The sequence below is a fragment of the Anabrus simplex genome, chromosome 1 (assembly GCF_040414725.1).
Source record: "Anabrus simplex isolate iqAnaSimp1 chromosome 1, ASM4041472v1, whole genome shotgun sequence".
NCBI classification, from domain to species: domain Eukaryota; kingdom Metazoa; phylum Arthropoda; class Insecta; order Orthoptera; family Tettigoniidae; genus Anabrus; species Anabrus simplex.
In genome coordinates this window covers 659,838,558-659,861,438 of record NC_090265.1, presented here as the reverse complement: position 1 = coordinate 659,861,438, position 22,881 = coordinate 659,838,558, and the positions used below count along the sequence as shown (strand labels likewise).

Here is a 22,881-nt window from a genome sequence, read left to right as displayed (position 1 = left end):
TATTATTATTATTATTATTATTATTATTATTATTATTGCTCATTTTTTGCTCATTATTTGAGATCGGATTTCTTGGCGGAATTTTAGCGGATTTTTAGTAGTATTTAGCGGATCTTGAAAATATAAGTTGGCAACACTGGTATAGACAGCACGTGTATGACTGAGGCAACAAGGCAAGTGTACCCATTTCTGCTACTGACCACATTCGAATTGTGACAGTACTGCAAGAAGGATGGCGACAAAGTTCATATTGCCGCTCATGATGGAGAGAGACAGAGTGATATCTCCAGAGTCAGGAAAAAGTTAAAAGAGATACAAATGGTTGCTGAACAACAATGGGCAGGATGCTCATGAAAAACTATTCACAGGGAGGATTGGTATTTGTTGCTTTCTACATGCTGCAGGCCAATTGTTATTGCCAACTTGTTCCACCAGGATCTTCGGACAGCCATTGAAGTGAATGTGTCAGATCAAACAGTGCGAAATTGGCTGCATGAAGGACAGGTATCAAGGAGGCCTGTGCCAAAAGCTCCTCCTAGATCACACCATAGGGGAGCTCATGTGAGCTTGTTGCCCATGGCATCATGAACAGTGGAAGGATATGCTCTTTTCTGACGAGGTTACCATAAGCTTGCACTTACACAACAGGAGCATTAGAATCGGAGGATGATGGTGAGACATGGAATGAGCGCTTCATCCTGAAGTGTCATCAGCAGCAAGAGAGGTTCCATTATGTTTGGGGTGGGATGGGATCATGTTTGGTTAATGCATGTTTCTAATTCCTATCTAGGGTGAAATGACTGGTCTGGTATACAGAGATAGTTAATCTATAGTTAAAGGATTTGCTGCCAGTGTGTGTGAGCGTTTTACAATAGTGGATGATGATGCTCATGCCCATCAAGCCATATTGGTAAGTCAGTTCCTTGAGATGCATTTAAATTAGAATCTAGCGGGTTCCACCTTTTCAATACAAAATACAATGTTGTTGGATGGTATTTACAACATTATTTATTACAGAACATGTTTCGGTGCTCAATTTTTGACACCATCATCAGCTGCTCAGAGTGTGCGAAAAAACTTGGCAATCTAAACATTAAACAACATATTGTCATACGTAACTCCTTAAAATACATATATACAAACAATAGAATATTGCACTAATTAAATCCTAAAACATCTACAGTAAATTATGCTATATTAAAACTCTAATATGTAACAAGAGAATTCTTGTAAGTCATAAATATAAAATTTCTCGTCTGTTTGATGAGTTGTCTTCACATTCTTTAATGTCTGTGATTTTGTACTATCGTACTATCGAATTTAATTTTATATTTATGACTTACAAGAATTCTCTTGTTACATATTAGAGTTTTAATATAGCATAATTTACTGTAGATGTTTTAGGATTTAATTAGTGCAATATTCTATTGTTTGTATATATATATATTTTAAGGAGTTACATATGACAATATGTTGTTTAATGTTTAGATTGCCAAGTTTTTTCGCACACTCTGAGCAGCTGATGATGGTGTCAAAAATTGAGCACTGAAACATGTTCTGTAATAAATAATGTTGTAAATGAAATGGCGTATGGCTTTTAGTGCCGGGAGTGTCCGAGGACATGTTCGGCTCGCCAGGTGCAGGTCTTTCGATTTGACACCCGTAGGTGACCTGCGCGTCATGATGAGGATGAAATGATGATGAAGACGACACATACACCCAGCCCCAGTGCCAGTGAAATTAACCCTGCCGGGAATCGAACCCGGGACCCCTGTGACCAAAGGCCAGCACGCTAACCATTTAGCCATGGAGCCGGACAATAATGTTGTAAATACCATCCAACAACACTGTATTTTGTATTGAAAAGGTGGAACCCGCTAGATTCTAATTTAATTGTGATCTCAGTTCAATACGGACCAAAAGATGAAGTTCCTTACGTTTAATTGAGATGCATGGCGTGAAGTGAAAAGAGTGACTGCCTACCGTTCTCATCCTCCTGCTAACATTCAGCAACCGACTAAAGCTGCTATCCAAGATGGGGATAATCTGCCCAAAAACAAGCTGGATTCTTTGGTACTGAGTATATGCCACGTCAAGTTTAAGCATGCCTCAGAGCCCAAGGGGGCTATACATGGTACTAATCTGCCATACAATGAATGATAATTTTTAGTTCAAAGTAACACATTATCAACCTTGTTCTTTTATTGCATTTCTGTTGCTTTTGCAAAGCTAACTGCATGTTATTTTTTAGTATATACCCTTTGTAATGTATAATGTAAGTAAATACTCATAACAAAATAAAAAGTGCATTACACCAGAATATGAAAAGATCTTCTTGAGCACTGTAATTTAAAATGTACAGTGATATTTATGGTAATTAAGTCATTACTGTAAGAGTGGAACAAACACAGAGGTTTCAAGTTTGTTAATATTAATAATACATCAGAACCATTTACAGAAAATGTGAAAAGTCATAATATATATTTGCAAAACTACATTTTTTTATTATTATTATTATTGTGCTTTTATGGCCGCATTGGACCACTGCAGTCAATTTCTGTCCGGTCCTCTATGATATTTAAATCACATTTTGGTAGGAATTAATTTTACTATTCTTCATATTCTGCAGACATTATATGACTACATTATATGACAGGTGTTTTTTTTTTTTTTTTTTTTTTTTTTTTTTTTTTTTTTTTGTGCAGAATATATGGGAAAAGAGAAATATTTGCAAGTATGATTTTATATCCAATGTGATTGTGGATACTTACCATTTTCAGCCTGACCATGCAATAGTTCCAAACACATCTCGCTGACTTCAGGTGATGAAGATGCTCCTAATACTTGTACTGCTACTTTACACATCTGTTCATCAAGAAGTGACTCATTGCCATTAACAGCTGCAAGGGAGAAAATGTATTTAATAACATTTTTTTTTTTCATCGTATGAACTACTTTTACAATCTTCAGAGATGTCAAAGTGCTAAAATTTAGCTCTGAAGGATCTTATACATGCCAGTACACCTACATGAGGCTGACTTATTTGAGCACTTTCAAATACCCTCCAACTTAAACTCAGAAGGACAGTGCTCTGATGCAACAATAACCATAACCATACAAATGGAAATACAGTAACGTAAACATTTCATGGCCACCAATACACATACATACGATTTAAATTTAAGCAGCAGCACAATCAGAACATCGTAACTGGTACGCAGGCGGCTCAGATGACACCACATCAGTACGTCTGTTACTTGGAAGCCGAGACTATATGATGATTATGATGATATTATTAATATTGCACAATTTTGGCCTTTTCTTTCTACGCTTTTCACATACAGACTGAAGATCTGTTCTGAAAGGCCTTCCCTCCTCAACAACAGCTGATGTAATTTTCCCTGAAGAAGCAGAAAATCAATTAACTCCATCAGAGGCTGAGGAGAAGCAGATATGGAAGAAGTAGGATAAAATAAGTTTAATCTGAATTATTTGAAAATAGCAGTACATAAAGTTGTGGAGTTTGTCTTTCACCTCTTTTTTTCCTTCACGTTTGATCATAGTTGCTATAACTGATTTAACTGAGTTGATCACTTGTTGGTTGAAGTAAATGCAGTATCGGAAAGTCATGCTGGAAATGTTAAGTAAGTTCATGTGCTGCAGATTGTTTAATGTTCCAAAGAGCACAAAAATATCCAGCATGCAGATTAATGGAAAACAACACATATTTGATTTTAATTTTTCTTTTTGCCGGTGAGTAGTTAATGGCATGTAAACCAGTAACGTTATTATTTAATCACAATTTTATTAACCCGTTAATGCCGTGCGTGTCCATGTGATCACGGCCTGCATTCTTTCATTTAGATTGCTCTCAGTACTTTGTATAGCGATGGAATTGATTGCTGACTGTGTAGATCAATTCAAGAAGCATGTGGCAACTGTGTGCGAGCATATTATTATGTGATACATATAGACTCATTGTTTCAGCGCACTTTTGTTTCGTGTCATTGTCACAGCAGCTGAATCATGATGGCGTGCTTCAAGTAAGTTTGATATTTCACATATATTTATGTTTAGATTACACAACTCATATGCTTAACAAGTTTGGGAGTGATCTATGTTCACATTATGATGCAGTTAATTTACATTTAACAGTAAATGTTACTCCTGTAGGCACTTAAAACATTGCGTGATCGTATGATCACGCTAGGCGCTTGTGTTAGCTATTCACCCTGTGTATTTGATGGTGGACGTTATGCTACCTGTTATGATTACTGTTATACATCAATTTTCATTGAACAACTTTATTCTATTTACGGTCATCTATTACATTTAAACAGATTGCGACTTGTTAACATATATGCAGCTACAAAACCTTGTTTTCCTTTTTACAGGGACATTACGCTCCTAGAAGTATCAGATTCTTGAATCGGATGAACCAATTGGAGATGTTAACAGCATTTTTATTGAACCTCCGGAAGATAATATTTACTCCGACGAAGATTCAGGAGATGAAGATGTTGGTGGTTTGGTTGATAACCTCACAGGTCGCCAGCTTTCAAGTAAGGGAGAAATAGTACTCGCTGGCAGCGATCGTATAGGAGGCGCAGACAATGATCCCGTTTCAACAGGTCATCTAGCAAGAAAACTAAACTTCAAAGAATAAATACTGTGTGGAGTAAGGATGACAACCGAGATTCAGTTGGCATATTCCCAGAAGCCGATTTTTCCACCTTATCCGGCAAATCTCCTACAGAGTGCTTTGAACTAATGTTTGACAATGAAGTGATGGAGTTCATGATTCAAGAATCTAGCGGGTTAGCCTTGTTTAAGAATTGTGACGACCCAAAAATATCTAAGGAGGAATTAAAGGTATTTCTTGCTGTGCTAATTCTTTCCGGTTACAACAATGTGCCTAGTAAACGATCGTATTGGGAAGCAGCAGATGATGTACGTAATACACTTGTGGTAAATGCAATGAGAAGAGACCACTTTCTGGAAATTTGTCGCTTCATTCATTGCGCGGATAATACTCGGCCTGATATGAATGATAAAATGTGGAAATCATGACCTCTTATAAACATGCTGAAGAAAAGATTCCTTGCGAATTTCCGGCCTGAAAAGGATTTAGATTTTGATGAATGCATGGTGGAATATTATAGTAGGCACAGCTGCAAGCAATTCATCCGCAGAAAGCCCATCCACTTTGGTTATAAGGTCTGGTGTTTGAACACTCCCTCGGGCTATCTCATAAATTTTCACATATATCAAGGAAAGAATCCTCGTGGTAATACTGAATATGAGCAACGATTTGGTAAGTGTGCTGCTCCAATGGTACTGATGCTGGAAGAACTACCTGATGATATGTCACACTTACCCTTTCAACTATATTTCGATAATCTTTTTACTGGAATGGCACTTTTGGCTCATCTAAAACATTGCGGATATGGTGCTACAGGAACCATTTGAGAGAATAGAATTCCCAAAGACTGCTCGATCACATCTTCAAATGAAATGAAGAGACAGGCTCGTGGGACATACGAGATGGCAACGAACTCGGAGGGTATAAGTATTGTTCGGTGGATTGATAACTCCGTGGTTACCATAGCATCAACATGCCATGGTGTTGAACCAGTTTCTAAGGTAACACGATACTCCCAGGCAGAGAAGAAAAGGAAAGTGTGTATAAACTGGCCGGCTGTGTTTAAAGCTTACAACAGTGGAATGGGTGGAACAGATAGGATGGACCAGAATGTGTCGTACTACAGAGTAGGCATACGTGGAAAGAAATGGTGGTGGTTGCTATTCAAATCACTCCTGGACATATCCATTCACAATTCATGGTTACTGCTAAAGAGGTCTGGATGTGATTTGTCACATCTAGAATTTCGTCGCCACATTGTGCAAACATATCTACATAAGTTCAAAATAACGCCAGTAGGAAGGGGCCGCCCCATCACCTCAAGATACAGGTGCATAAAATGTAATGTTGGACTCTGCGTTCCATGCTTTGTCCTATTTCATACAGTGTGAAGCATACAGTTCTTATATTTGTTCCTATTCGGTAATTTCTGTGAATTAGATAACTTGAATGTAATATATTACGAATATCTTGAGACTTTCATTGCTTTATTTATGTATGTACATATTCTAATTAACACTAGGATTACCAAACATTCTTTCTACCTACTTTTACTGAAGCGGTCATTTTGACCGATAGTGGCAGGTATTCGTTTCTTGAGGATATTGATGTCTGAAATAGGTTCGAATTTAGTTTAAAAACATCATAGACCATAATTTAACTATTATCATGCATGACTTGTAAACACTATTATGAATAAATAATTAAATAAATAAACAAATAGGTACACTAGTAAGGCAGAATGTTCTTCTTACACACTTTACCTTACATTGTATACATATGTGCATGAATGTCACTTTCTGCTTTTCAAATTTGTCGCACTGAACACACACACTTTGCTTGCTCACCTTTGAAGTTAAATTAAAAACAGACCAGTTGTTTTAGAGATTGCACACCTTTCAATTATCTTGTTCCCTTTGCACACTTCTTCCCTGATTGATGAAAAACTCAGCAAGATGCAATACTACGTGTTCACTTAGGGTCTGATCAGTGGGTCGCGTTTCATCTTTTCCAAGATAGAAAAACCGTTTACAACATACTTGACTTCCACATCCACAGCCAACCAAAATTTCATACCAAACTTTTCTGGTTTATTGGCCACATACTGGATAAATGGGCATCTAGCATTCGATGGAAAGAGCTGTTCATCCACGGTAATGTACTCAATTGATCTGAAGCAAATAGTAAAATTAGATATAAATTTGTCCCGCACAACAGGTACAAGCGCCAATCTATCAATTTTCAGGTGATCCCTGCTGGTAGATTTGTCATCGAATCGAAGAAACCTCATGATATCCAGGAAACGGTTTCGTGCCACAGTTTGGGAGAAAATTCCAGGACCTCACTTTTGTGACCACAGATCGAGAACGTTCGTGTCAGCTCCATAAGTTTCGCGTGCGTATAAAATACCAATGACAGCGTCCAATTCTTCCGAAGAAGTGTCCATTCAGGATTGTTCAGAACTTCGCGGGCTCCAACCTCAGTATATCATTCGATGTGGCGCTGCTTGGATTCGTCAATAAAAATACGACAAGCTGTAGCGGCACAAGTTCCTTCAATGTGGCGTTTTGCATGTCCTGTGGGACCTCGGACTTCCCTCAGTATATTTTACTGTCCTCGACGGCCTGGCAGGCTTTGTAGATCGACAAGAGTCCACACTGTTCCATCCAAAGCGACTTCTTCCTCGCCGACCGTCATATGCTGACCACGTCCATATGTTGACATACCACAGCGTATGCTCGGCCTTCTGTAGTTGATATCGTGCTCCTTGCTAGTAATTTCATTATCTTCCTTAGAGTTTCCTTCACCTAAAAAATGTAATACCAAACTTACTTACACTGTGCACAGAATTACGTAAATACAAAATGACTAACTTCAAATAGTCTTACCTTTGTCATCAGCTGCTTTGCTAGTGTGCGTGCATCGCCATTTGGCGGGTAGTTCCCTAACCTTTGAGGTCAAAGGCTGCTGTGTGATTTCATGTTCACGCGGAAATTCTGCAGGCTCGACGCAACTAGAATCACTATCCGAACTATTTCCGTTTGTCAAGTTATACAGGTCTTCGCAATTATCGAGGTCTAAATCAGTCCCAGCTTCATTGCTTGATTGTGATGGGGAAATTAGATGCTTATGCTTCAGAATTTCGGCATCCATTTGCAGACTAGGCGAGAACATGCTTCTTCGAGGGAATTACAATCGGGAAATCTAGTTTGAATATTTGTAACGAGTGAACACGACAATTGAATGCTCGTTGCGATTGCACACCTTTCATTACTGAACTAATACCGACTATATTTTCCTGTCAGTGTATTTGTATCATGTTTGAAAAGAGCCATCGGCTGTCCCATCGCAGCACAACAAGAAGTTCTATCCTATACTACGGTAATAAAGTACACTGTAACTGCTTGTTAGAGTGATATCCCGTTCTAAATGAATCCCACAAAAGTCTGATGGGGTAGCTACTGCAAAACCGGTCAAAATGACCGCCCGGTAAAAGTAGGTATATGACCTCATAGCGCTAACTAGAAAGGAGTTACGGGTTTTTGAAGCTATGTGCCGAAAAGTACACTAAATATCGTTAAAAGCCACCGAAGGGTTTGCATGTTCTAACCGTATAACGAGAGTGATAGAGAAAACAAAACTGAAAACGGTCATTTTGACCGCTGCGGTAAACCTAGTGTTAATGTATAGGCTATTCTTAATAAATTATCATCTTTAGTTTATTTTAGTGTATTTTGTTGATAATTTATCAATATCAATACATAAAATCTATAAATACTAAAGAAATGCTATACAGACTGAAATGCTAACACATCCACCTAGCGTGATCATATGAACACGCCACCTAACGACGAAACCGTGAAAAGTATGAGCTTAATATTTTGTAGTTATGTTATACTATGGACCTGAAGTGATTTAGACGAATTTCAAAGAAAACGGACGAAAAAAATAATTTCGGCGTTAAAGGGTTAATTTTGGTATAATGAAAGGAAAGGAACACATCAAATGTTAAGGATTTTGGCAATGCAAAGATGGTAAAGGGCAAGGATTGGGAAGGTAGCACCCATGGCCTAAATTACAGTACAGCCCCAGCATTTACCTAGTGTGAAAATGGGAAACCATGGAAAACCATCTTCAGGACTGCGGGCAGTGGGATTCGAGCCCACCATCTTCTGAATGCAAGCTCACAACTATATGACCTAAGCACATGGCCAACTCTCCAGGTACATTTGATAGTGAAGATACTGGAGAGTAATAAACAATTCCATTCCTTTCCTTTCATTATACCACAATTAATCAAATTCTGATAAATAATAATGTTACTGGTTTACATGCCATAAACTACTTTTATGGTTTACAGAGATGCCGAAGTGCTGGAATGATGCCTGCACGAGTTTTTTAATGAGCTGGTAAATCTATCAACATGCGGCTTGCATATTTTAGCACTGACATAAAAGTTTAAGCTTTCATGGCCTGTGTCTTGGTGAATATAGAAGAAATTATTTCCCCAACTTGGAAGCCTTGATCAAATTCATTAGTAGCTCCCAACATTTTACCAGTAAATGTTAGGAACTACTAACCCAATTCGACCATGCATTACAAGCCCGAAAAATAACCTACATTCAACATACTTGAACAAAGATAGGAAAAAGTACAAGCAAAAAGTACTTGGGTTCAATTACAGTTACCTGAGAACTATTTTACTCAATTACAACTACAGATTACTTTTTTAACAAGTAATCTGTAAAATTACAATTACTTTACAGAATGCCAAAGGAAACTACGAACAACTTTCTCTTATGGGGCTATAATTTATAATTTTGTGTGGCTATATCTAGCCGAGTGCAGCCCTTGTAAGGCAGACCCTCCGATGAGGGTGGGCGGCGTCTGCCATGTGTAGGTAACTGCGTGTTATTGTGGTGGAGGATAGTGTTATGTGTGGTGTGTGAGTTGCAGGAATGTTGGGGACAGCACAAACACCCAGCCCCCGGGCCACTGGAGTTAACCAATGAAGGTTAAAATCCCCGACCCGCCCGGGAATCGAACCCGGGACCCTCTGAACCGAAGGCCAGTACGCTGATCATTCAGCCAACGAGTCGGACTCTTATAGGGCTGAAATGATACAAAGGTTTGCAAGGAAAAATATGTATTACTTTTTTTTTTTTTTTTTTTTTTTTTTTTTTTTTTTTTTTTTTTTTTTTTTTTTGGCATGGTGTCATTATGCAGCTACCATCACGAACAGAGACTGAACATGATACCTTGGAACTTTAGAATTTATATTTTCTTAGTTAGTGACTTTTAGAATTTCAAATAACTTGCTATTTACAAAAGAGGTTGCACATCCCCAACAGTAATGGACATTTGGGCATTGTAGGATAAGTTTGATTCAAGCCTTGGACTGTAATCGGCGATTGAGATGGAGTCATCACACTTGTTATTCTATTCTTTATGAGTACACTAAACTTTATCCAAGTTACTGAAATGACATTAACAGATTTATACATTCATATCTTTCTCAATGATAACATCACCAATTCATGATCAGTGACAAGTTTACACTATGTAAATAATATTGTACATATATACACATGGTTAAAACTTATTTGATAGAATCTGAGGACGTTCTTGTACAATGAAACATGTCATTCATTGTTCATTAAGTAGGTTTTCTTTTTTTTTTTCAGGAATTATAGTATTCCTTAAGTGTTACAAATTGTGTTTCAACAAACTGGAAAAGTTAAGAAGTTGTATTGGACCATAGTTTCTATCCTTCCAGTATGAACTGTTCATTGTGAGAGAGGTTTCAGTCAAATGAATCTTATAAAAAATAATTTCAGATCATCACCGAAAGCTGAATGCTTAAATAAACTTCATCATCATCATTAGTCATTTTGCTCATTGCTGAGCGTCGAGAGCTCATAACTCTTATTATTTCTGCGTTGCAGCCTTGACGAGATGTCTCCATCCAGAGTGGTTTTCAGCTTTCTTTACCATGATCTGAAGAGGTAGGCCAGTGATCTTCTTCGCCTGATCTAATCATCTACTTGCTGTTCTTACTTGTGGTTTACTGCCTTCAATTTTGCCTTGCAAAAGGGTCTTTTCCAAGTTCTCTCCTTCTCTTCTGAAAATGTGGCCAAGGAACTTGAGGTAACACTCACTCACACGGGAAGATAAGATAAGAATGGAAATAATGGTTCTTCTTTCCGTCCAAGGCACGTGCAGCATTCTCCGCCAACACCACATCTCAAAGGCATCGAATTGACTTTTGCCTCTAGCATTCATGGTCCAGGTCTTACACCCGTGCAAAAAGACTGAGAACACTAGTGATCCCACCAAACGCATCTTCATAGCTTTTGATATTGCTCGGTTCTGCCAGATCTTTGTGAGTTTAACCATTGCAGCACAACCTAGAACAATACGTCTTTTGATCTCTATTTTACAGCTTCCCGTGTCATTGATGACTGACCCAAGGTATACAAATTCTTTTACTATCCCCAGGTCCTTAAGACATCCTGTTAGTTGGATATGACCTTGCCAAACAACTACCATTAGTTTTTATCTTTTTCATTTTTATCTCTAGACCATAGTGAAGGCTAATATTCTTCACTCTTGTAAACAAGTCAGTGAGTTCCTCTTCAATTCCAACTATAAGGGAAGTGTCTCCTGCAAATTGCAGGTTGCTAATTTTTCTGCCGCCCCAAAAAGAGGTAGGGACACAAAACTCAAGACTTTTCTCGATTATCTGCCTCATGTTCAGGATTTACCTGCAAATAAAGCCAGCTTGTTCTACAGATATCTGAAGTTGCAGGGATGGTTTTAGGTGTTGATTTATTATGTACAGCAGGGCTTTGCTTGAAAGAGATATTAATGCAATGGTACGATAATTGGAACAATCCCTTACGGACCCTTTTTTGTGAAGAAGGATTAGTACAGATGTTGTCCAGTGCTTGGGCCATTCACAAATTTTATGATAATGATGATAAAAATGAAGGGTCCTTCAATAAATGAGTTGATCTTACAGAAGCTGTGAATAAGTGGACTTTGATTCAAAAGCTACTAGATATCCACATGACCACAAGAAGCACAAAAGTGATAATGTGTAAGAATGCCTATTAGATATTTGCAGGTTACAGTGGTAAAGTGGGCTGTTATACTTTGAGACATTGTGAGTACAAATTAAGACAAACTAGCTTAAAATATTATCTTACTTAGACTGTTCTTGGTTAGTCTTATCTGCCAACTTTTTCCCCCTTAGTACTGTACTGGTACGTCCACTTTACATCTGAATTCATTTTAAAAATCTGTTTTAGTATAAGTTCAAGAATATTAAAATAGTTAAAATAAGTTAATTTTGAACAGCATGCAGTTTTATCATTATTTTATTTGAAATGGTTACAAAAAGTCCACTAACATTAGGGAAATTATCTGGCTCGTAAGCTTCAGCGCTGGCTCCTTGATTTTTTTAATTTTTTTTTTTAAATTTTGTCATGCACTGGGTTAAACCTCTCCTTTGTGATGTTGTCCTGACATTTGCAATTATTCTGTTGCTTGCGAGGAATGCCCTAGCATTTCTGTCACTTGCGGGGGATGCCCTAGCACTTACATTGCTTGCAGAGGATACCCTAGCTTTCATATTCACTTTGTTGTTTGTACTACAGTATTCATGACAAGGGGAAAATGAATGGCAGTTAATTTTTACAGCTGGTTACTGAGAAAATGGCAAGGCATGGAAAATCACCTACAGGGATGATGACAGTGGAGTTCAAAACCGCTGCCACACAAATGCAAGCCGACAGCTACACGACCCAAAGCACATAGCCAACTCATTTGGTTATATGATCTTCTGGGTTTCTCTTGACATGGCTGTACCATCTTAATCTTCTCTCAGAAAGTTTGTCAGCAATGGACCTAACTTTGAAACTCCAGTGAATGTGACTGTTTCTCAATTTGTGCAATCCAATGACTCTACTGGCCCATCCCGGCATTTTCATCTCAGCAGCATGTAACTTATCCACATATTGCTTCTCCACAGGCCAATGTTCGCCTCCGTAGCATAACAATGAGCACTATTACCTACCATCCTCAGTGGCCCAGGTTCGATTCCCAGTTCTGCAACAAATTTAAGAATGACTGGAGTGTTGGTATATGGTTAAAATGATACATGCAGCTCACCTCCATTGAGGTTGTGCCTGAAAAAAGTTGCACTACCTCGGGTGGAGGTGGCGGTGGTGATTTTTGTTTTAAGAGGAAGTACAACTAGGTAATAGACCTCTCTGGACAAATTAGTGGAAAAGGACTTTAAAATAAAATAAAATTGATGAGGATAAGAGTTTGTCCGGCTCTATGGCTAAATGATCAGTGTGCTGGTCCTTGGTCCAAGCGGTTACAAGTTCAATTCCTGGCCAGGTCGGGGATTTTAACCTTCATTGGTTAATTCTGATAGCTCAGGGCCAGGGTGTGTGTGAGCTGTCATCAGCATTAGAATTCATCATAGGTGCTGGAAGGGAGCGATGCATCAAGATATTGGAGATAGGTTTTCCCAAACTCTATTCGTGTGTAATCGCTCGCATTCAGATTTGGCCTTCACTCGCTCGGCATCGCCCTGACGATTGCTCCCCAGCCAAAGCGAGGGGTCACTTTCAAACTCTGATATGCACAGCTGTACCACAAAAACAATCTCATCTGAAACAGTGGTGTAACCCATGCCGTACAAGCTAACAGTAGCATGTGAGCGTAAAATATATAAGTTTATTCGTTTATTCATTCTTTCAATTATCTTCTGTTTTAAATGCCATTGTTGTGTGTTATAACATCAATATGTGTGTTGTAATATCAGTATTTGTCGTTATTCTTTGTGAAGCATCTTGTCACTTCCCAGATGATTAATGAGAGTTTTTTTTTCATTCAATTGTTAGCGCTTTCCATGTATTTTTATTAATACTATCTCATGGATCCAGCAGAAAATATACTTTTATCAGAAAATTCTTTACATACTCTGATCGGACAGAAACAGTCTAAGATAATTTAGTGTATAAATACTGTATTCAAATACTACTCAGTGTAATATTCATCCTGACGAAATACATTTACACTGAAAACAAATTAAAACATGATGTTGAAAACGTACACATTTATTTTAAAATTTGTTTTACGTCGCAGGTCTTATAGAGACAGTGGGATAGGAAAAGGCTAGGAGAGGGAAGGAAGTGGCCATGGCCTTAATTAAGGTATAGCCCCAGCATTTACCTGGTGTGAAAATGGGAAACTGCATGGCTACAGACAGTGGGGTTCGAACCCACTATCTCCCGAACGCAACCTCACAGCTGTGCGCCCCTAACCACACGGCCAACTCACTAAAGTGAAGGTAATTTTAGGAAATATATATATATCCTCAGAATATTTATGTAATGCATGAAGTTAATTTAAACCAGGATTTAAAACTGCACTATATGTCATTTAAAACTATTTCCTCGAAAATATTCTTTGCAACTATTATTGTTTCAGAAGTGTACACAGGGCTAATTTCTTTATACTTAGTTAAGAGTTAGTTATGAAATAATTGAATGAATGAGTGGAAGTAGTAGTTTCTGAGGAAAAAACCCTATAGTGATAATTGAAAACTCCTGGAAAAAGTGTCTAATGGTAGACTTCTGGATTTCCTGCAACCATAGGTCCTAAGGGGACCAGGCAATTCCTTCCCACTCCTAAGCCTTTCCTATCCTATCCTCGCCATAAGATCTATCTATACGATGTAAAGCAAGATGATCCTAAGAGGTGTATGGGGGGGGAGGGGGTATAAAAATTTAAATACAGTATATAATAGTGACTAAGTTTGAGAGGGCCTACCACTCCTGCAGAAGCATCTACGCATCAAAGTACCTCTCCAAGAACCTCAAACTCAACCACTATAAAACAGCACTAAAACTGTCTTCTCTACATCTCTGAGTGTCTTGTGATGACAAGGAAAGGCAATCCCAGAAAATTAGAACTCAAGGAAAGGAAGAACCCGAGGAAAATAATGAGACCCATAAGAGAAGAGGGAGGCACCTACAGACTTTGGCACAACGACGAGCTATATGAACAACAGGAAGACATTATCACATGTGTAAGAAAAAGGCACTAGGGAAGTTGGCCGTGCAGTTAGGGATGTGCAGCTGTGAGCTTGCATCCGGGAGATACTGGGTTCGAACCTACTGTCGGCAACCCTGAGGATGGCTTTCCGTGGTTTCCCATTTTCACACCAGGCATATGCTAACGCTGTACCTTAATTAAGGCGATGGCTGCTTCCTTCCCACTCCTAGCCCTCTCCTACCCCATCGTCACCATAAGACCTATCTGTGTCGGTGCGACGTAAAACAACTTGTAAAGAAAAAAGCACCCGGTCTTCTATGGGCATCTAACTCGCATGAAACCCTGCAGCCTTACCAGCAGGATCTTCACTGTGGCAAGCAGAGAGAAGGCATCCAGGAACAAGTGGATCTTTTCCGTCAAGTCGGACTTGGAACACTTGGAGATCCCACAGGAGTCCATACATGATCACCCACAGTTTTGGCAAGCCATTCAGTGGGTAATTTTTCCGTCACTTCTAGTACGAAGAATACATGGACCAGCAGACTTATGTGGATGGAGGAAAGAAAGCTGGCTCACAGTCAGAAAATGAACGAGTACTGGAAGAGGAGAAAACAGAAGGCCCGAGTGACGAGAAGATACGAGCCCCGTGGTCCCCACCAGGCCCAAACGACAAAGAAATGTGACTTTATATAATAAAATATTTACAATAAATAACCCAGTAGACAGGAAAACTGTCATATATGTAGCCTTTTACTTATTTTTATTTAAAAAATAATTCACTTTATTTTACGACTGAAGAGTTTAATTCTTGCAACTGCCTATTCTAGATCTATTGGCATACGTTCCCCACGTTTGTTATTTGTCTGTCTTCCCACATAAGTAACTATGCAAAAATAATATGCTGATAACGTTTTTCTGGAGAAATACAGTTATGCATATCAGAGTTTAAGCCAGCGCTCCGTTTGACCGGGCTTTCTGAATTAAGTTTGTGAACTGTGGTCCACTGAACATATTAAATGGTCGTACATCCAACAGCATCTCGAAAATTTTCTTTTATATCAGGCGTTACATGAACTATATTTGTACTTGAACATGATTGAACACACACGTCTTGCAGGAAAAGAGGGCTGTTCTTAAGAAATTTAACTGTTTTATGTGAGGAGCACTAGTCAAATCCCATGTATTTTAAAGTATTTTTACCCCTTACCTCTCTGAATTTAGTCCAAGCAGAGCTTGAAAATGATTTCCCTTTTCTTCTACTACTACAAACTCTCCTGATTTAATGTCATTTTCAGCACATAATTTCTACCTTTTTTATTACATCAGCAGAGACTATGTCTAAGCTTTTACATGAAATTGACAATGTTTTACCATCACCAACATTCATTTTGACGCTTAAAATTATTACAGGCTTACTAGTTAGAGCCACAGTTTACATACTAGTATGAGAGGAGCATTCAATGAACATCGATCACTCTCCTATGACACGAGCGGTCTGCTATGGCCCAAACGCTTGTTAATTACCTTACTTCGTGGTTCATCGGAAACATTCAGTAACTCTCATGATAATTACGATTCGCCTTCTCCGTGCATTCCTTGAGGGAGTACGAGATGTTGCACTCGCTCTGTTGCAGCTCACTAAGCCCCATCCTCACCATCGCGAAGGTCGTCTACAGACATCAACATGAAAGACCTGCACCAGGCCTCTCCCAACGCCTTCCAAAGGCTTGGCATTGACCTGAAGGGCCTACCCTACATTTTCAGCAGGATGGTGCAACAGCCCACACCACACAAGAGAGTATGGCCATTGTTCGTAAACTGTTTGGAAGTGTTATCTCTTATTTTGGAAACACTGCATGGCCTGTCCAGTCACCTGATCTTAATGGCCCAGACTTTTTAATGTGGATTTCTTAAAACAATGCCTGTTCAAGGGCATATTAAGAACATTAAAGAACTCAAAAGTGCCAGTGTTCACGAAGTTGAGGCTACTGACGGCACCTACAGAGACCTGTGTACAGCAACTTCCGGGAGTGTTTACAACAGTGCACTGATTTAACTGAAGCCATCTTTTTGGCACAATTTTCAAGAATAAATTCCGAAGCTTTGGATAATATATGGCACGTTTCAGTGTATTTACACACTGTTTAATTCCATTCCATCTTCTATGATAATTTGAAATGTGTCAGTTGACTTTGCACCACCCTGTACTATTCAATTAATTCCTCAATCATTTTATGTTATCTTCAATTTTTGTAGTTATAACATAACTTACCTATTGGATTACTAACATATGATTTTTGTTTTGAGAAAAAGGGGGAAGGGGAATTAATCAACTTAGTAACTTTTTCATACAGATATTTCATACTCTGAAGTATGTATACCTGTTTTTCTCCCATTGCAGTTCTCAAGAGGAACTATTGTTATTTCTGGGGAAAAAAAAGTAACAATATGAAGTCTATCCAAAAGCAAATAAAATTCTTCAAATAGCAGTTCAATGGTCGAGAGTAGAACATTCTGATTTAGGTGCAATGCAGTGGCTTCATTGGAAGTAATAACCCATTTGTAGCATCCAGCTATGATGGCTCATTTCCACTCTAAAAGCATTTCAGTAGGCTGTGTTCCTGAAGTGATTTCTTTGTACCTGAAGGAAATTAAGACTCTTGTTGTACTTGTTTGTGTGAAGTTTTATTTCAGACTGGGAAAGGTTTTCACTGAAACTCTGGATATGTTGCAGGTAGTTCATAACACAGAGTTATGAGCGGTATCAGTGTTTCAATTAATTAATTAATTAATTAATTAATTAATGTTATTTGCTTTACATAACACTAACTACTTTTACGGTCTTCGGAGACGCCGAGGTGCCGGAATTTAGTCCCGCAGGAGTTCTTTTACGTGCCAGTAAATCTACCGACACGGGGCTGTCGTATTTGAGCACCTTCAAATACCACCGGACTGAGCCAGGATCGAACCTGCCAAGTTGGGGTTAGAAGGCCAGCGCCTTAACCGTCTGAGCCACTCAGCCCGGCTATCAGTGTTTCAAATTGTACAAACATGTATTAAAGATGATGCAAACCCTCAGTGATTGTCATCATGACGACGTTCATGCTAAAAGACTGTGATTAAGGATGCAGAAAAAATTCTCAGTTAACTGTCTGCAAAATTAATAAAATTAATAGAAGTCAATGTCTTGCAACTGTTATGGAAAAAATTTCATGCATGGTTACAGAGAAATTAACAGAAACATGTGCATGTCGAAATCAGTCAATTTGTTTTAAAATGATCAAATGAAGTTAATGGCTCTTTGAAGAACATCACAACAGGTGATGAAACTTGGGTGAACAGGTATGACATGTACATCACACATCAGTCACCTTGGGAGTGGCGACCCCATTGTAATAACAGCCTACACATCCCTGACCCCGTCAATGACTGGAAAATAGGTTGTAGGTTTTCATTTTCAGTAATTTTTACAAGTAATTCAATTACTTTTACTCAATTACTTCTGACCTCTGCTCACTGCAGTGGGTTGAGGAGTCCTAGCCAAGATCAAAAAAATGTACAGAATCATGAATTTGTCCCGTGAGGATGTACCATAAATAAGGCGTATTATTTTAGAATAATGAGGCTTATGAGGGATGCAATTAGAAAGGAGGGGCCTAATATATATGCAAACAAAATCTGGATGCTTCTTCATGATGATGTGGCTGCACATTCGGTGTTCCTCATTCAAGGGTTTCTGGCATAGAACAAAATAGCTGCTGTACCCCAAACCCACTATTCATTCATCTGCTCACATATTGATTTAATTTTTGTTCCTAAGTTGAAAGATACCTGAAAGGGCATTGTTTCCAAATAATAGAAGAGGTAAAAGATATGGGAAATATGAACCGTTCCACTAACGGTGTTCCAGAATGCATTTCAATAATGGAAGAAATTCGAGGAGTGCTATTAGTAGTGGAGGACAGTACCTTGAAGGAGATACATACGCATTTGTAGAATAACTGAATAAGATAATTTTGAGTATTTTTTTGGACAGACATCATATGTTCATTCTTAACCGACACTTTTCTTTGTAAACTGCAGTCACCTGAATCTGTGATGAGTTCCAGTATAACAAGGGCATGAGTACAGGATTCTTCTCCAGCAGCATCAATTCCATCAAGTTCTAATACTCGACACAAGATGTCTACCACTCCCAGCTCTACAGCCTATGAACATATAACAATATTAATTAGCAAATAAATTATTATTATTATTATTATTATTATTATTGTCTTTACCAATGAACTCTTTTGTATATTACATCAATTCTCTCATGAAAATAGAAAAAATTTAATCCAAGTGGTATTGAAGCAGGAAACAACAGACAGAGCCCATAGATTACATTAAAATTGCATGAGTAAACAGAAATGGAAAACAAGGACAATGGTTCGAACGGTATTCAGAGTTTCCAAATTCAGAAATGGACAAGACTTCTTGTGGCTAGAATACATAGGAAATTAAGGTATGTATCACAATTGTTACAAGAAGTGTTTTATAACAAAACCTTCATTGAGAAGCATAATCATCACTCCAGCAATCACTGCTCAGGACTCAGTATTATGCAAGCAACGAAGTATTATATTTCAATTCTGGAGGTCAAGATTCAAATTCCTATCTGAGTAATTTATTCAGTTCATAAAAAACTTAACAAAGGTTTCGTCTTTAGCACACATGTTCGTATCTTTCAGAAATTTTGTAATTTTGTAATATGATCTTCCTGAAACTCTTCATTAGCCATGAACGTAGTGATATGCCTGGATGAATGTTATATTCGTCTTTGAAGTATCTGACAAAATGTACGAAAGCTTTATAATTCTCCAGACCAAATACTCCAGCAACTTTCAGAACCCATCCCTGAATGTGGCAATAGTAGACTACTGATCCATAACCTCTTGTCTGTCAAACTGTGCTATTACAGACTCATTTACAGCCTTCAATTTGATGTTCTGTTTCCCTTGAAGTGCCCTGATTGTTTTTTTGTAAGTCACATAATCTAAAATTAAATTAGTTTCCTGTAAGAATTGTAACTGCAATTATGATAATTATTAAAGTCTTGCTCATGAACTGACAAAATTTTCTTCTGAACACGTGGAGCAAAGTTCTCTGCGAAACGTAAAGAGTTTCACATTGTTTACTGAAACGGCAAAAGCCCAAAAGCTTATCATCTTGTTTATAGTAATTTTCATAAATATTTTCCAATGTTACGTCACACTGGGTTTTGATACGAGCCATGTGCCCACTGCGTATGTCAAATTGGTGTCAAATTGAGTACAGAATTTTCTTTGATTTCTTTGGGATGTCCCGGTTCCACACTATACCTCTCAAACATTGGTAAAACCCATTGGCTTGTTGGATTTACTTTTCAATTTCTTAATTTATTTTCCCTTCTGAAAATATACTCCCCAAATATTTGAAGCTTTTCACAACTTCAAATTGTCTTCCTTTTACTTCAATATTCCCTCTTCCTCCTCTATTACCTCTCATCATCACTGCCGTCTTGCTCTTATCCACATTTATTTGCATTCCATATACCTCTATCTGCTGATTCCATACAGTAACTTGTTTTTGTACTTCCATCTAAATGCTAAATGCATTTCATCTTCTCCCCATATAACTATGTCATCTGCAAAGAATAAGGCCTTTGTCTGTTTGCTTTCCATTTTTTGTTGTACACTCTTGTGGATTTCATCCATGACTGTGATGAAGAGCAGAGGGGAAGTCGAAGTCCTCTTTCTACATTGAACCAGTTTGTTTGTTCTATCTTACTCTGCACTATGGTCACAAAAACTAAGTGGGTTAAGAACTTACTTGATGGAAGCAACTATCATGAAAGAAGTGAGACTGATTAGTGACAATGACAACTATAAAGTAAAACGATTCTTTAAAAAAAGAAACGAGATAACGGTCAAGTTAGGAATGGTAAAGTTTGATGACCCTGAGCACTATCTGTGCATGGGTTGTTTTTCTCTTCTTCTTCTTCTTCTTCTTCTTCTTCTTCTTTTTTTTTTTGGTGTGTGTTCACCTCCCTAGTCCTTGTTGGAAATCTTTTGGTACACAGCATATGCAAAGCTAGCAACAATAAAACATGGAGTGAGTTTTGATTGCCCCGATATCTCGTAGTTTTACTACGAAGCTTTCAGTTTTGTCATACTTACCATGTTGTGTTCTGGTGTTAACAGTTGGTATCCCGCAATTAATTTGAAGTGATTAAGTAAACTGGATAACGACTATGTCTGAAGGAACGGCAACAGCATTATATGTACCTCAGGATCTCTTAACTTCTCCTCGGAAACGTATTTGTATAACTATATAAAGTAAAAAAGCAGACAATAATAGCCGAAGTAATGGAATGCTGAGATTTTGAAAAGGAGAACCACCAGTTAACGTACCTGCTCAGCAAGTCTATATAGTGAGCTGCTGCTTATATGGGAAGAAAGGATTTTTAAATTTTATTTTTACAATTGCTTTACGTCGCACCGACACAGATAGGTCTTATGGTGAAGATGGGATAGGAAAGGTCGAGGAGTGGAAAGGAAGCAGCTGTGGCCTTAATTAAAGTACAGCCCCAGCATTTGCCTGGTGTGAAAATGGGAAACCACGGAAAACCATCTTCAGGGCTGCCGACAGTGGGGTTCGAACCCATTATCTCCTGGATGCAAGCTCACAGCTGTGCGGCCCTAACCACACGGCCCACTCGCCCAGTAATGAAGAAAGGATTAGCACTATCGGGAGAATCAAATCATTTTGTGAATCTCACCCCAACAAACCTCCAAATCTCGTAGCAGAAGTTTCCCCTAAATTAATTCACCTTGTATATGTTGAGTACTTTGATCTGTTATTTAACATTTTAATACATTGTGTTCTGGTGTTAAAAGTTTGTTTCTATTAATTAATTTGAAGTGTTAAGTGAACTGGATAATCACTTTCTTCTGACAATAACATCAACCAAGAAATAGGCAACAGGATACAAGCTGCACCAAAACCTTACCATTCCATTTGTGAACTACTTTGGGACGACACATTTCCCCAAGCTTTGAAGATTACACTGTACAAAATGTATCTTGTACCAATTCTAATGTACTGACTAGAAGCAGCAACTTTGACTAGACCTGCAAAAAGTCACCTGCAAGCCAGTGAAATGAAATTACTTTGTTCTTGTCTTCAAAAGACACGCAGAGAGAAAATAAGGAATGAGAATATCCGGCAACATCTTGGATTGGCCAAGAGTCTGCTGAAAACCTTAGAATTAAGATTACATATGAGAAGGCTGATTCCAAATAGGACTTCAAGAGCATACTATGAAAGGAACGTTGATAAGAGGTCCAGAAGTAGACCTCGTGATGGTTAGGAAAGGCAAATGTTCAAAGATCTTACCAAACGTGATGTAAATTGGTAGCAAAACGTAAAACAACAGCCATGGATGGACAGGACAACCAGGAGCAGCTCATAAATACCTGCATCCAACTTGCTGAAGGAGAGAATTGATGATGATGAGAAATTAAACATTATTATGCAGAATTATTATTGCCTACATACATTTCTGTCATGATACTGCGAATGTTTCTCAGGATTGAAAAAAAACGCATCGAAAACAGTGACAAATATCTACAGCACTGCACTTCTATATATTTCCCGCTGTTTCTTTTTCTCTTCATTTATATGTATTAAGTAAAGATGCATGTACGAAGTAAATATTGTTCAGATTGAGCTCGATTTGTTACACTTCACCATTTTATTTCTTTCGCTGGCAGTTCTGTGGAAATGAATGCTGAAATAGCACTCTTCTTCCTCCCCTGTCTCCACATTCCAATAAAGCCAGGGCTCAACAAAACTTGTGCATACAGTATATTAGTTGGCTGATATGAAGGAACCAACTTATGTGAATGAGAAAAGATTTTTACCCACATGATTAGTGAATACTGTTGTAGAAGAGAGCAAGGTAAAGATAAACCTAGATAGTTTGATTTATGTAACGGAATTTTATGGGGAGGTGAGAATTCAACAGGACACAAGATAAGGGTTATAGTTACACATACACTGATGACTATGTGAGTCTAAATGCATCTATATATTACTCAGCAATAATTATAGTACATGGACTGTATATTAAATACAGTTTGTGCAAA

General features: G+C 38.1%; 1 protein-coding gene across 1 annotated transcript in view; it reads right to left on the bottom strand.

Annotated features, from left to right (window-relative positions):
• Window positions 1-22,881, bottom strand: part of vimar (visceral mesodermal armadillo-repeats) — a 155,485-nt gene that overhangs the window by 69,844 nt on the left and 62,760 nt on the right. Inside the window, exons 5-6 of the mRNA XM_067145294.2 lie at window positions 18,801-18,921; window positions 2,772-2,900 (exon numbers count right to left, since the gene is read on the bottom strand). Coding sequence (XP_067001395.2) covers window positions 2,772-2,900; window positions 18,801-18,921 — 250 coding nt within the window. The remainder of the gene's footprint in view (window positions 1-2,771; window positions 2,901-18,800; window positions 18,922-22,881) is intronic.